The 14728-nt window shown below is 35.3% G+C and overlaps 2 protein-coding genes across 2 annotated transcripts; both read right to left on the reverse strand.

The window, feature by feature from the left end:
- Positions 1-333: 333 nt before the first annotated feature.
- Positions 334-1433, reverse strand: LOC145046230 (uncharacterized). The gene is made up of 2 exons (XM_078994527.1): positions 869-1433; positions 334-800 (listed from the first exon to the last, which is right to left on the reverse strand). The coding sequence occupies exons 1-2, from the start codon at positions 1431-1433 to the stop codon at positions 334-336; spliced, it is 1032 nt and encodes a 343-aa protein (XP_078850653.1).
- Positions 1434-8167: 6734 nt separating this feature from the next.
- Positions 8168-9792, reverse strand: LOC144998889 (uncharacterized). The gene is made up of 3 exons (XM_078958616.1): positions 9415-9792; positions 8797-9174; positions 8168-8706 (listed from the first exon to the last, which is right to left on the reverse strand). The coding sequence occupies exons 1-3, from the start codon at positions 9631-9633 to the stop codon at positions 8269-8271; spliced, it is 1035 nt and encodes a 344-aa protein (XP_078814742.1). The 5' UTR covers positions 9634-9792; the 3' UTR covers positions 8168-8268.
- Between the last annotated feature and the right edge of the window lie 4936 nt (positions 9793-14728).

Here is a 14728-nt window from a genome sequence, read left to right on the forward strand (position 1 = left end):
GGTTCTATATATAAACTTAGGCCTCGTTTGATAGTTGCTGATTGAGAAAGTGCTGACTGAAAAAGGTCTGTCTGGGTAAGAAATTTTGATTGGGTAAGAAATCCTGTTGTTTGATTATACATCTGACTGAATGTGCTGAGTGATGAAAAATGACCATTTTACCCTGCTGTTATATATATTGATGGATTAAATTGTTGAATAATTATAAAAACATACATATTGTCATACAAAATCTAAATTACACACAAATAAAAAATGTCATACAAAATGTAAATTAAACATAAATAATGTAATATCCAAATAAAAACATAATGAAATTTAAAATAACATAATTTAATGTAAAGTAGGTGAAAGTAGTCGATTTGCAATCTGATCACGCAAAACACGCATATATTCAACGGCTTCTGGACCCCATTCTATGCCTTGTATGTTTTCTCTATCAATTCCCCCACCTTGGACGTCAGGAGTAACCATAGTGTCCTCCTCAAAATTTCTAAACAAGTCATCTTCTATATTGTATTTCCTTATAAAATTATGGACCGCGACACAAGCAATGACTATGTCTCTTTGCACTGTAAAAGGATAAGGAGCCATTTGTTTTAAGATTGGGAATCTCGCCTTCAATACACCATAAGCACGCTCAATAACATTTCTAAGTTGTGCATGAGCATGATTGAACCTTTCTTCTCTAGTTAAAGGTCTACCTCTTCGAAAATCGGCTAACCAATACCTAGTATTGCGGTATGGAGCCATAAACCCACGAGTGTTTGTATATGCGGCATCACAAAGGTAATATTTATCTGCAAAAGAATGTGACACATTATATAATGACACGTATTATATAAAGGAGATAGATAATAAAAATTACATTCTCCTATTCCTCTTCCTCTATAACGAGTTTGTTGATCAACAGGTACAACCGCATGTACAAGAGTTCCATCTAATGCACCAATTGCTCCGGAAAAAATATTTTTTAACCGTCTATGTCGTTCCGAGTTATGTCTTGTTGGGTTAGCAGTTGTTGGTACTATAATTTCTTTTGCAAAACACATCATTGCTGTTAGGACCTCGTGAAAACATTGATGAATCGTTTGTGTGGAATGATGAAATCTTCCCTTAACCGCGCAAAAACGTTCATTATGTCCTATAACATGTAAGAAGATAGCCATCTTCTCTTCAATGCTTATTGTCCTACTAGATTGCAACCAATTTTTTTGGGTAAAATGATTGCATAATAATGCAAATGCCTCTTGTGTAAGACGCATCATATCGAAACATTGTGTAGGGTCTCCGTACATCAAATCTTGTGTATATGCATACCCGCTTGAATCGTTATCTCTAATTCTATGAATTCTGATTAGTCTGCGCCGGTTTGACCTCAACCAATAAAACACAAGTAAAAGAAAAGCTACAACTTCACCATCAGAAACCATACTTGATCTGTTACAACAATTAGGTAACATGTTAAAGTAAAAAAAAAAAATGCACCAAAAAAATGAGTAAACAACATCAAAAGTAACAAAAGTCATATAACAAAATACTAGTAAACCAAAAAGTCATCAAACATAGGATCCAAAAAACTAGTAAACATCATCCAAAAAAGTCATCAAACATAGGATCCAGAAAACTAGTAAACATCATAAAAAAAAAAACTAGTATCCAAACTTTTCTACCCATACCTATCAAAGGTAACCATACTTCCTACCTGCACCCATCACCCACGACTCACAACTACTATGTGAAAGTCGTAACCAAACTTTTCGAACATCAGCACTTTCACCAAATAGCAAAAGAGCGGTCTTGTGTCTTTCATCTTCTTCTTCCTATTCCATTTTGTTCAATTTCTCCATACACGCATCAACATCTTTATCCATTTCACTTTTTTCAATTCTTTCATTTTTTTCCACTAACGACCTTGCAAGCTTGACAATCTCCTCTTCAACTTCTAATGCCCTTGCATCTCTTTCTTTTCCACCAACTCTTTTGTTTCCACTAACTTCCTTATTTTTTGAACGCCCCAAAGATTCTTCACTTGCACTTACGTGTTGTGTTGAGGTTTCCATTGGACCATCATCATCAAAATCATGGGGACTAAACTCTTCTATAGGACGAGGGAGTGTAGAAGATGGCCCCCAACTTTGAAATCCGGTTGATGTCGACCCTTCAAATAGTTGGGTGCACAGATCAGGGAACAATAGGGGTTTAGTTTTCAATGACAACACGAACTTGTTCAACTGTTTACAATTTTTATAAATATTAGTATATGTTATAAAAATAATCATAATAGTATTGATTAAAAAAATAAATTTAATCAAATAGTATATGTTATAAAAATAATCATAATAGTATTGATTAAAAAAATATTACCTTCCCCTCTTCTTTCCATTGTTCATCGGTCAAATTAAATTTATTTTTTATAGGATCATATATATTGCCAGTTTTGTTTTTGAGTTTCACCCAACCAACATACTTTGATTTGTAGTAATCAAAGTGGTTTCTCATTTGCTTCTGATCAATCTCTTTACCGTGTTCGTTTATCAATTTTTCGCGTATTGTCTTCCATGAACTTGCCTTAAGCCCAGAACCCTCACGACCATTAGTGGTTAGTTCATGGATACATACATCAAGAAAATTTTTGTCCTCACTCTCGTTCCAAACCAACATCCTAAAACATTAATATTTAAAGTAATTTATCATACTTTTTATCAAGTTAAAGAACAATTTTAAACATAAAACAATTTTCAACTAAGGAAGTTAACATCATCCTAAATTATGATTTGATAACTTATACACAAAACATCAATATTCAAGCTAACAATTTCACAAAAGATAACAACCTAACAATTAAGGTCAACAATATCAAAGCTATAAAATTAGAAAAAAAAAACAGCCCAATTTTTGATTTACAAACCTACTTGTATTTTCCAATTCACATTCAATTTCAATTCACAAGCTATAAAATCAAAATTCAGAAAAAAAAACTTCCAATTAACTTTCAATTTCAATTCATAAGCTATAAAATATGAACTGGAGAAACAAACTTCTAATGTGAATTGGAGAAAAAAAACTTCAAATTCAGAAAAAAAAAAAAAAAAAAAAAAAAAAAACAAAAAACAACTAACACTTCACATTCAATTTTAGAATTCATAACATTAGAAAAAAAAACCTTCAATTTTCAGTTCTTATACACAAAGAACTACAAAACAAAACATAAACAAACTTCCAATTCACATATAATTTCGAAATTCATTATATTAGAACAAACAATTTCAGATTTCTAACAAACAATTTCATAATATGAACATACAACTTATCATATGAACATACAAAAAAAAAAAAGCCTAATTTTTGATTTACAAACAATTTCAGATTTCTTGTACACAAAGAACTACAAAAAAGAACAAAAAAAGCTTATCATATGAACATACAGCTTAAGAATTCATAATATTCTAACAAAAACTAATTTGATTTCATAAAGAACTACAAGTTTCATACCATCAAAGCATAAATGATATCTGATTTTGAAAATTATTAACAGAAAAATCATGTAACCTGTGTGATGGATCGAGAAGGCGTCACTGATGGCGGTGGCGGAGGTCCGGCGATCCAGCGGCGGAGGTACGGCGATCCAGCGGCGGAGGTCCGATCCGACTGTTTGGCGTTCAATGTTGTGGAGTTGTTCCTGGCGGCTGGTGTGCTTTTAGGTAACTGGAAGGGAAGCGAAGGGGGACGAGGCCTAATAACGACGCAGGGCAAGATAAGGGTAATATTGTCTAATTTCCAGTCAGCAACTATTTGAGGCCTGAGCCAGAAAGCGATTTGGGTCAGCAATCTTACCGAGAAAGCTAAAATCAAACACCAACAGGTCTGACCGAGTCAGCCCATTTTGCTGACTCGACCCAGTCAGACATTTATCAAACAAAACCTTAGTAAATAACAACCACATATTCCCTAAGGCTATATATATATATATATATATATATATATATATATATATATATATATATATATATATATATATATATATATATATATATAGCCTTGGGATAGAAGATAATCGATTTTATTAATGAAATATTAAGGAATAAGTTTAAGACAGAACTTCATAAATGGTCCATGTGATATCCCAAACTCTGAAGTTTAGTCCCGGAGTTTCAAAAAACCTCATGGATTGTCCCTATGGTTTTAGAACTTTTAATATTTAGTCCTTATGACTCACTCCGCCAGCTTTCTACTATTAAGTGAAGGGAATTTTTATCATTTTACTACCCTAGGGACCATTTATGAGGATTATTTTTTAAAAAATTAAAATTTAATCTACAAGGGGTCCCACCTCTCTCTCTCTCTCTCTCACTCATGTCCATTTTCATCCTACAAAATCCAAGTGCTTTCTAAGTTCTTTTCTCTATACATACAAACATATGTCATATGTATCCATCTATGTACAAATCTATTCACACTTACTATATTCATTCAACAACTTCAGTGGTAATTTTGTAGCTACCGATTCGAAATTTATGGATTTTAAGTCTTTTTATGATATGGGTTTTCTTTCATTTTCTTTGTGATGGATTTGCAATTTTTATATAGGTTTTTAGATCGGGCGAGAGAATTAGAGCAAAAAAATACACACATATGGTTGATGCAGAAGAGAAGCAGTTGAAGCAGATTTAGAATAGGGCTTGTGAGTCAATTTATCCAACATCGATGCCATCATTTGATCTTATCGATTGTGATGTTTTCATTGAGTTCGTTGAAGGATCGAGTTGATACTTCCAAGACTTAAGGTTGCGCCGCCTCCAAAGGTAAACCTTCATTGTAAGAGAAAGAGAGAGAGAGAGAGAGAGAGAGAGAGAGAGAGAGAGAGAGAGAGAGAAAGAAAGAGAGTGTGTGTGTGTGGGGGGGGGGGTGTTCATCCCTAAAAGCTTCATGTTCCCCAACCTCATTTAAACTTTGAAATTGATCATGTTCTTCCTCATGGTTCTCAATAAAACCTGTATCGAGTAAGGTTTCATCATCAGTCGAACCAAAATCGAAATGGGTAACCACCCAGTCCATGGTGTGGTTTTGTTCATAAACAAACTGGGTCTCCACCTTAGCGAGTTGTATCTCATTCGTATGATTGAAATCAACATATTCTAGTGTCAGTGTCGGTTTCTTGTTCGAAAGAGTCGAAAGGGTCAGGTTGACATCCAAATTGTCTGTCTGTGGAAACTTTTATAGAAATCGGTTGTACATCCTGGTGATGAGGGAAAGGGTGTTTAAATATGTATTGTGTAGTAGCAACGATTTATTAAGCTTCATGTTGTTGTTGGTGGTAGAGGTGGGTCATCGGAGACGAGGATAGTAGGAGTTGAACCAGTTGTTCATGGATGTTAATATCGATGGTGTATATTGAAGATTCTTTCATCTTGTTGTAACAGCCCGAAATCCAGGTAAGCTTATGACCCCTTTTATTTTGGAGAGTTAGCATATTAGTCCCTCAAAGTTGTTAGACGGATTAGTGAGTACGCCGGACGTACTGAAGTGTACGCCGCACGTATTCACGCGCTTAATTTGTACGCGGGTCCATCCGGGTACGCTGGGCGTACCCAAGGTTACGCCGGGCATAATCGGCCCAGATGCAAAACCCTAATTCCTGGCTTTGCACTATAAAAGGAACATGTAGTCCTTTGCCCTAGCTACCTTATCCCCTTAAGTGAGTCCTTGGAGAGCTGAGATTCATGCTTTACCTTGTGTGTGTTTTTGAGCTTGAAGTTATCTTTTCAAGGTGAAGAAGGAGAAGAAGGAGCAATTGTTGGAGCTAGAAGTTGAAGAACAAGTGTAGATCCGAATTCTATAGTGGTTGGAGATCCTTTCTGAGGTAAAAAGCTCAAAGCTTTCCTTGTTCTTCATAAGTTTTGCTTTTTGGACCATTTTTAGGGTTTTTGGTTCAAAGTTGGAGACTTTATGTGCAAAGAGTCTCCATAAGCTTAGATCTGACCTTTTCTAGTCTTTAATGTGTTGAGGAGTCATAAAAATCTAGTCTTCGACGTGCATCTTGTGTCATGCATGAGTTATAGTCTCATTATGAAAAGAGGAAAGGTGTTTTGAGCACGAAGTGACCCTTACAACCATGCAAAGGCTTAAAGGTTTCAACTTTATGGATTAAGTCATATTAGAGGAGTCAGATCTGAAGTTTGGATGCAAGTCTTAACCGATTAAGACCTGAATGTGTTGGATAAAGAAACTGGGCAATACGTTGGGCGTAATCCCAGTACGCGCCGCGTAAGGGGTCGCGTACCCCATTTCTGGAGTGCAAGGGTACGCCCCGTGTACAGAAGTTGGTACGCCCCGCGTACTGCTTGCTGTTGACTTTTAGGGTTTTAGTCAACATGTGGACTTTTGAGTCAGGGAGGGGTAAAATGGTCTTTTACCCTTCTGTGGAATTTTAGAAAGGAATATAATAGCCTTGAGAGCCGTTAATGATTTGGAATAATTACTTGATGTGCTTAGGCGAGGCTAGGTCGTTGTTGCGAGATTCAGAGATATCGAGCACGTGAGACTTTAGATATCATACGAGGTGAGTCTTCTCACTATACTGTACCTAGAAGGGTACCTATGTGTGACCGAAAGGTCTGCTATACTATAAGATATATGCATTGTATGCTATTAGTTGCCTGTTTTGTATGCGTTATGTATGCTATGCTTGATATGAGCCGGAAGGCATTATGATGTGAACCGAAAGGTCAGGGAGTTATGGATCGGAAGGTCGACCCGGGTAGGACCGGAAGGTTTACTGGGTTGAGACAGAAGTCTCCTGAGACATATGGACCGGAAGGTCATGGCCTGGAAGGGCGTATGTGTGTAAGTGGTATATTGGGGAACTCACTAAGCATTTATGCTTACAGTTGTTATATGTGTTTCAGGTACTAGCGAGGATCGTGGGAAGGCGCCAGCATGACTCGTACACACACCTGCAGGCGGATTTGGATATAGTTGATCTTGGGATTTGACATGTTTTGTATTATAACTACGTTACATTGGATTTTTATGGTTTGTTTTGAATGAAATTATGTTTTAAAGAAATGAAAAATTGTTTTGAAAAATTACGTTGTTACACTTGTACTTAGATCTTTATTAGGTAATGCATGCTTGTCGCTTGAGAGAGAGAGAGAGAGAGAGGAGCCATTGTATATTAAAATAATTATTTTTTCTATCTTTTTTTTAATAACAAAATCCTATAAACTGTCATTCTAATAGTGAAATGATGGAAATATCTTTTACTTAACGGAGTTAACAAAAAATAAGAACATTTTATTAAAGTTTTGAAACAACATGGATTATTCGTGAGATTTTTTTAATTAAGGACGAAACTTCAGATTTAGCGAAACAACAGGGACCATTTATGAAGTTTTGTCTAAGTTTAATTTGGTTTATATAGAAACAAAATATTTTAGATCTGGGAAAAAAAATGCAAAAAATAGGGTTATTTTTAAACAAAAAAATTAATTTAGGTGTTGATAACCAGATGGCGGTAACATATAAAATTAGATGTTAAAAAAAAAAAAGAATTAGGTCTAAAAGATAAGTTTTTATTTTTTTATTTATGGAAATAACCTTATATAATATATAGCATATGTCATTTTACAGTTTTAACTACTACGAGATTCGAACTCAAAGTGAGATGCCAGCAACCCCAACCGACATGTAGGTCGTCGCAATTTGAAGTGTTATGATCCATTTGCTACATGGTTTCTCGTGATACCATTTGCAGGCATTTTCTGCAACAAAAAGTTCACTTTCTGTCTCTCTTTCTCTCTCCCATAAAACACACACATTAAGAATTGTCTTCTTTCTGCAACATATACGCGCTCGCGTGTGTGTGTGAGAGAGTAGCCTGGAAACTAGTTTCTGCGCCCTACTTCTGAATCATCTTTACCAACTTTCTAACCTATGTTTTGCTGAAACATCCTGTGAACCCTAAATCATCATATTCAATTATATATGTTCTTACATGTGTCAAAAGCGACTATTTATTTATTGATCATGAGTTAATTAAATCATAGATAAAGAGCATGAGGTCCGTAATTTTTTTGGTTATCAACATGTCCATTATATATATATCTTCTTATAAAAAAACATACAACTGATCACCACACATTCACTCCTCACAAATCACTAACGGTTAGCTAATAAAACAAAATTAAAAACAAAGGTATAACCCTTCCAAACACAAGTTTTAAATGCCTATAACTCACATGTTTGAAACCAAAAACCTGAAAACTTTCAGGTTTCATGAGCGTAGCCACAAGAGAGTGCCATTAGTAGGATTGCAGCTTCTTTCTCATCTTGTGGGAAGACACCATAAAATGACAAGTTCTTGCTCAAACTTACCAGAAACTCCTCGACGCAATTCTTTCTTGGCGGTGAAGATGAAGATGGCGATGGTGATGGCGACGGCGACGGCGACGGAGACGGAGATGGAGATGGTGTTGGGGTGGTGTTGGTGGTAGTGATATGCTTGGAGTATTTCCGTTTTTTGTACTTTGCAACATACCCGTTACTTGGTTTCTTGTTATCATTGTGCTGAGTTTCTTTAATCTTTAACCGATTGATGATCGATTGATTGATCGATACATTGCTATCACCATTTTCTGCTGCTGCGGCTGCAGCCAATGCTCTTCTTGCTTTCCTTTGTCGGATCCCACAAGCATTGCAAAGCGACTACAAAGAATTGCGAAATCATCATAAAGATTTTTAATTTGCCAATCACCTAAAGAAGAGATTAATTTTCAATTCAATGACTGTATGTACCTTAGGACCTCGAGGTCCACTTCGCCAAAGTGGAGTCTTGGTTGTGCAGCAATCCGAACAAACCCTAATCGGTATATTGTTGTTTGAAGAAATACTATTGCTTGAATTGTCGGTATCTTCTACTGTTGAAGTCGGTAGTTTATGATCTTCAAGCTTCGTTACTTCTCGAGTAGTTGAACTATAAGTATTTAGATTCACAGGATCAGGTTTCTTCATTTTAAGCATCACTCTCATCTTCGACGACATCCACTGAACTTGATTTTGATCATTGTTCATATTATTGACAATTTCACCTTTGTTCCATGTGAAATATTGGACGCCTTTCTCATCACTATTCTCGGTTTGATGATTATACGGTTGTGATCCAAAAATATCATCCTACACATGATTAATATCGAGACAATAAGTGATCACAGCACAAATTCTTCGATCATATCAAATGAGTAGCTTCATTAAATTTAACCATGAAAGGACTGAAAACCACAAATTAAAATGGACTGAAACACGCATAAATCGGTTTAATAATTTTGAGAAACAGATGAATATCAAGAATCAAATATATATAGAACTCCTTTTGGAACGCTTGGAGGATAATACATGATCGATAAGTTAAGTTACCTTATGTTGGTGCTGTGGAGAATATAATTCCCTATCGAAAATCCTATTTTGATCATGAACGGTCGAGTTCAAGAACATCTTAGTCGTGAGTGAATTGAAAGACGAAGAGGCTTGAGACTTAGGGCTCAAGTATTGGTTGCTAAGGTGATCTTCATGGTGGAAATCATTCGGGTATGGTGAGTAATCGGTAGATGAGGAATTCCTGAAGATTGGGGTCATCTGTAAATCGATCAAAAAACACACAGTAAAACTGGGAGATCGAGACAATTAAAGAGGTGATAGATTTCCAAAGAGATTGGCTAGCTAGCTAGCTACAGTGGCAAGCAAATGGAACATAAAAGGGGTTATTGATCTCTTTTAAAAGGAAGATAACCTGGCTCTACTTGTTGCGTATGCCATCCACGTGACTTCAAGACATACATAAGAGAGGTTGGGGTGTTAGATTTTTGCTAACCCTAAGTCAGCATCAAGATTCATTAAAGCTTTTTTTTTTTTTTGGTGACAACAAGATTTAACAAACCTTCATTATATTAAAAAAAATTTCTTAAAAATTACTTATAAGTCCTACCGATATCAGTTTATAAAGTAAATAAATAAATATGAAAACAAAAAATTGTCTATTCAACTTGTAAATTTACAAACCATTTAATGAAAAAACTTTTTAAATAAGGAAACTTCTAAGATAGCTTTCTTTTCAATCGAAATAGTTTTATTTGACCCAATAAATAGAAACAAAATATTATCCGAGTTTCGAGTCATCATGTAACATCCTAAAACCGGGACCAAAATTCTTTTGTTTAAAAATATATTACTTATAAAAATAATCATCAAAAGACAGCATTACAATCTATTAACATAAAATCATAAGTCATAAATCTCAAAAATCATTCCAACAAATAATGTAATATCAGAGTACAAATCCCAGATTCTCAGATGCGGAAGTCATGTGCAAGTGTGTGATGCGCTGCTACATCGCCGGCTCCTTCCCTTTAGATGAAGAGGTACCTGAAATCAAAACTAAAAACCGTAAGCACAAAGCTTAGTGAGTTCCCCCATCATACACATACCCGATAATGCATAATTCTCGGTATCTTTCAACCGGTAACTATCAGACACAACCGGGAGTTGAACTCCCCTTCGGTATCTTTCAATAGGTAACTGGGAACTAACCTCTCATTCAGTATCTTTCAACAGGTAACTGTGAACTAACCTCCCATTCGATATCTTTCAACCGGTAACCGGGGACTATTTCACACCTACTACTGCTAACACATATTAGGCACAATAAGCATGTCAAGTTCAATAATCACATCAAGCACAGTAAACATGTCACATATCAATCCTAAATAATTGTCACAAAGATAATCATTTATCCAACACTCTTACTTGTGGGCTGACATTGTGGCCGTAGACCCACCCCTACTAGGAGTAAACTCACCTCGAAGTCGTGTAGTGTCTGCACTGATCTCGGTATGAAAACCAACTCCCCTCGATTCCTTGATCCCTACAGAACAAATTTTCTAACTTAGCAACTCATACTTGTAACCCTTACAAGGGTCAACCCAAATTCGGGTCAAAGTCAACCTCCAGTTGACTTGACTTGTCGAGTTGGTCTACCAACTCGTCGAGATATGAAAATTGGAATAGATGATGATAGGTCGTGATTTAAAGATGATCCAGTGGTCTAGCAGAGTATAAATGACAATCACGAACTATTCTAGACAGTCCAGTGGAACGTTGGCAGACTCGCAACCTGTATGTGTTTTTTTACTAAGTGTTCACCAGGTATACTCCCCCCCCCCATGAATGTCGTACTAACATATATTGCTAAAGAATAGCCTAAAATTGTTATCTATCCTAAAGGTAATCCCTAGGATATGTCCATTGAATTAGATGCTTTTAATTGGATAGCATACGTGTGTTTTTAAACCATTTTAGAATTTATAGACGTATGTCTTGAAAGTTTAAAAAATTTCTTTCCATTCATCACAATTTTAAATATGAAGAGGGATATCATAATGATATTGTGAATTTGAGAGTGCAATTAACACAACCAATATCCATTTTGATCTTTATCAGATCTTTAAAATCTACTAGTGAAAGTATTTCCTTATAATCATTCTCATGAATTAGTGTTAATATTTGCCATATAGATTTCAATGTTGCATACGTTTCCATCTATGTGAATCTATTATTTCCATCCTACAATCATAAGAAAAGGTTTAGTTCAATACCAAATTCAAATTTATCTTTCCTTCATAGACTAAACTTCATTATTTCTAAATTTCTTGTCCTCTGGTAGCAGAAGGGCCTACCAGTGCTTCCATGTTGTTAGCAACTCACCTATATTGATCAATGTACTTTCATCGACCAACATAATTTTGCTTTTACAGTTAAAGGACATCATAGAACTCATAAACTTTGCCGATTCAACTAGATGTGCACAAAAATATGAATGTGTCAACCAAACATGATCGGTTATCAACCTTAGGATGTGTGCTTGTGATGACTAAAAGGTTTATTTTCAATTGACTCTTGAAACTCTCGAGATCAATACGAATCACATTGACTTGTTGACATATGAGTTTTCTATCAAGATACATTCCTTGACAAGCTAAAACAAATATTCAAAAGTTTTTGTGGATTCTTAACAAGAAAACACCTTCATATAATAAGTCTTAGTTTATCTTTTGTTTCTTAATTAACAAAAACATCACAACTCCAATTCTATATGTTCTAGAGTAAGAAGAAAATTTACTCCACATATTTTGAGATGTTTTCAAGCTTCTTAGTTTGCAAACAGTTTCAACATATTATTCATAGTTACTAGAGTATGGCTTTACAACTTGATTTAGAATGAAGTATGACTCATCTCTTGATCGAACTATTTCCAACAATATCTGATTTCTCGTCTTAGTCATACAATTGCACTAAGATATTCTTCGAGGATCAATGGTGATATAAATCCATAATCAATAAGATGATCATAAAACATGATACTAAAGCATTCTCCTTTCTTCACAGATTGGAGGAATCATTTATCTTTCTGTCTAATAGATTCTTCACATTCGTTTTGCTACTCTTTGAATTTTTTTCAAAGTATCAAAATTATTCTTAATCTCATAAACATAACCATATTTACTAAAGCATGAGTAAATCAAGACGAATAGATTTATTGTCCTTTGTGGTGGATTTGAATAGTCTATATCAACATGTACCAGATCTATCAGTCCTTCTGTAACAGCCCAATTTTTTATATAATTTTTTTTTCAATCAAAATAAAATCCATGTTCCTTAATTGTAAGTTCCAACCATAAAGTGTTTCTCAAAAATCCATTACATCGATTAAATTATTGAAAATACCAAAGTGTCCATAATAAACTACTAGAGAGTGTATGCTGTGCCATCATGCCAGACCTATGCCCTTAGATTGGTAATAATGAAAATTCATAAAAGCATAAAGCATGCAACATTCAAGCATAGAGCAATTCAAATTAGAACACAGTCTAAACAGGCCATCCTATCCGATAAATGATCTCATACTAGCATGCAATCTATAAGCCTATACAACAGACACATAAATGCATCCCTCCTAGCATTCTATCATGCTATCATGAGTAAATCCTTAGCCCTAATATAGCATGCAATTCTCATACCATATAATAGAATATATAGCATATATGGGTATTTAAGGAAAATGTACTTGATCTTGGTTGATTTCATGCATCGCACCCTTTCTTTTATAATAAAAATACTTTTTTTTTATGAAAATCTACCAAATCCTCAAATTGAGTTCAGACACACCAGATTGTATGCCCGAATCCCTCAAACCAAGGCTCTGATACTAACTTATAACATCTTGAAATTTTAGACAAAATGTTTGTTTTTAATTTATTCAAAACACTTTATAATGATGTCAAAAATAGCTGAAAGTGTATCACTGTAAAATAATATCAGAGTACAAATCCCAAAATCACATAAGGCGGAAAACATGGGTAGATGCGGTGTGATCAAGTCGGGACCTTACCTTTCGAGCTGGAAGTACCTAGAACATAAACTGAAAACCATAAACACAAAGCTTAATGAGCTACCCAAAAATACCTCACACCATACATACATATGGTCAAAGCATATATGGGTCTATTTCACCCCCCCCCCCTTCAGTCTCTTTTAGTCGGTACTGAGTATATTTCAACCCCTTTGGTCTCTTTCAACGGGTACTGGGTATATTTCAACCCTTTCGATCTCTTACAATCAATATCGGGTCTATTTCACCCCATACAACTAGCATATAATCATAACAGTAAGAGTCACAGAGACAGCAACATATGCAAGCAATATAGGAAATTCTCACAAAGACAACTATTATCCTACCAACATAATCTAGTGGGCCGGTATTGGTGCATTCAAGCCACATGTATAGTGAAGGAAACTTACCTCATTCTGAAAGTAAGCAAGTCACACCTGAGACACTAAATAGTGAAATCCTCTCACTAAATAACAAATAATAAAACCCTAATTAGCATTTAGGCCATTAATCCAACATGAGAGTCCAAACCCTAAATCACGGCTTTAAGGGTAAAAGGCTGCTTTACTCTTCCCTTACTGGGCCTAACGTACCAAAGCCTAAATCCAAAGTAGCACAAAGTCCAAACTACATTCTAAGTCCAATATAGGCCCAAATCTATAAAGGCCTAATTCAAAATTTACTTGTGGTCTAACAAGGTCCCAAAACCCTAAATCCCAAGATGGACTGAAACTAAAATCCCAAAACCCTATGGTGACTACACTAAGTGTACCATTAGTAAGCTAACCTACTTGAATGCTTCACAAGATTGGGATCCCATGCACATACACTAAGGGTACATCTTTGTATGGCTGACATACACCCCATCTTGCCAAATTCTCCTTTTAAGGTCTTAATCAGTTAAGACCTACTGTCCAACCTCAAATCTAGCCTCCTAAGGACATCCTAAACAATAAAGTTGGCAACTTTATTCCCTTGCACGCCTTAATGGGAATCAAGTCATAGATTTAGCACTCTACTTCCATTAAATGGTAACTAACTCATGCATGGTTGATCTATACCATCAAGATATAAGCTTTATGGATCAAGGACCTCAAAACAACAAAAAGGACATCTCATAACATCCGGAGTAGAATTTACTCATAAGATTTCATCCATGGGACCAAAATAAGCTAAATTCATCCCCAAACTTAGATCTAGACATAGGATGAACAAGTTAAAAACTTTATACCTCCAATCATCTGAAATAAGTGAGAAATCTCTGGATCTACAAGCTCCCTCTTGTCC

The sequence above is a fragment of the Lactuca saligna genome, chromosome 5, assembly GCF_052625555.1.
Source record: "Lactuca saligna cultivar CGN05327 chromosome 5, ASM5262555v1, whole genome shotgun sequence".
NCBI classification, from domain to species: Eukaryota; Viridiplantae; Streptophyta; class Magnoliopsida; order Asterales; family Asteraceae; genus Lactuca; species Lactuca saligna.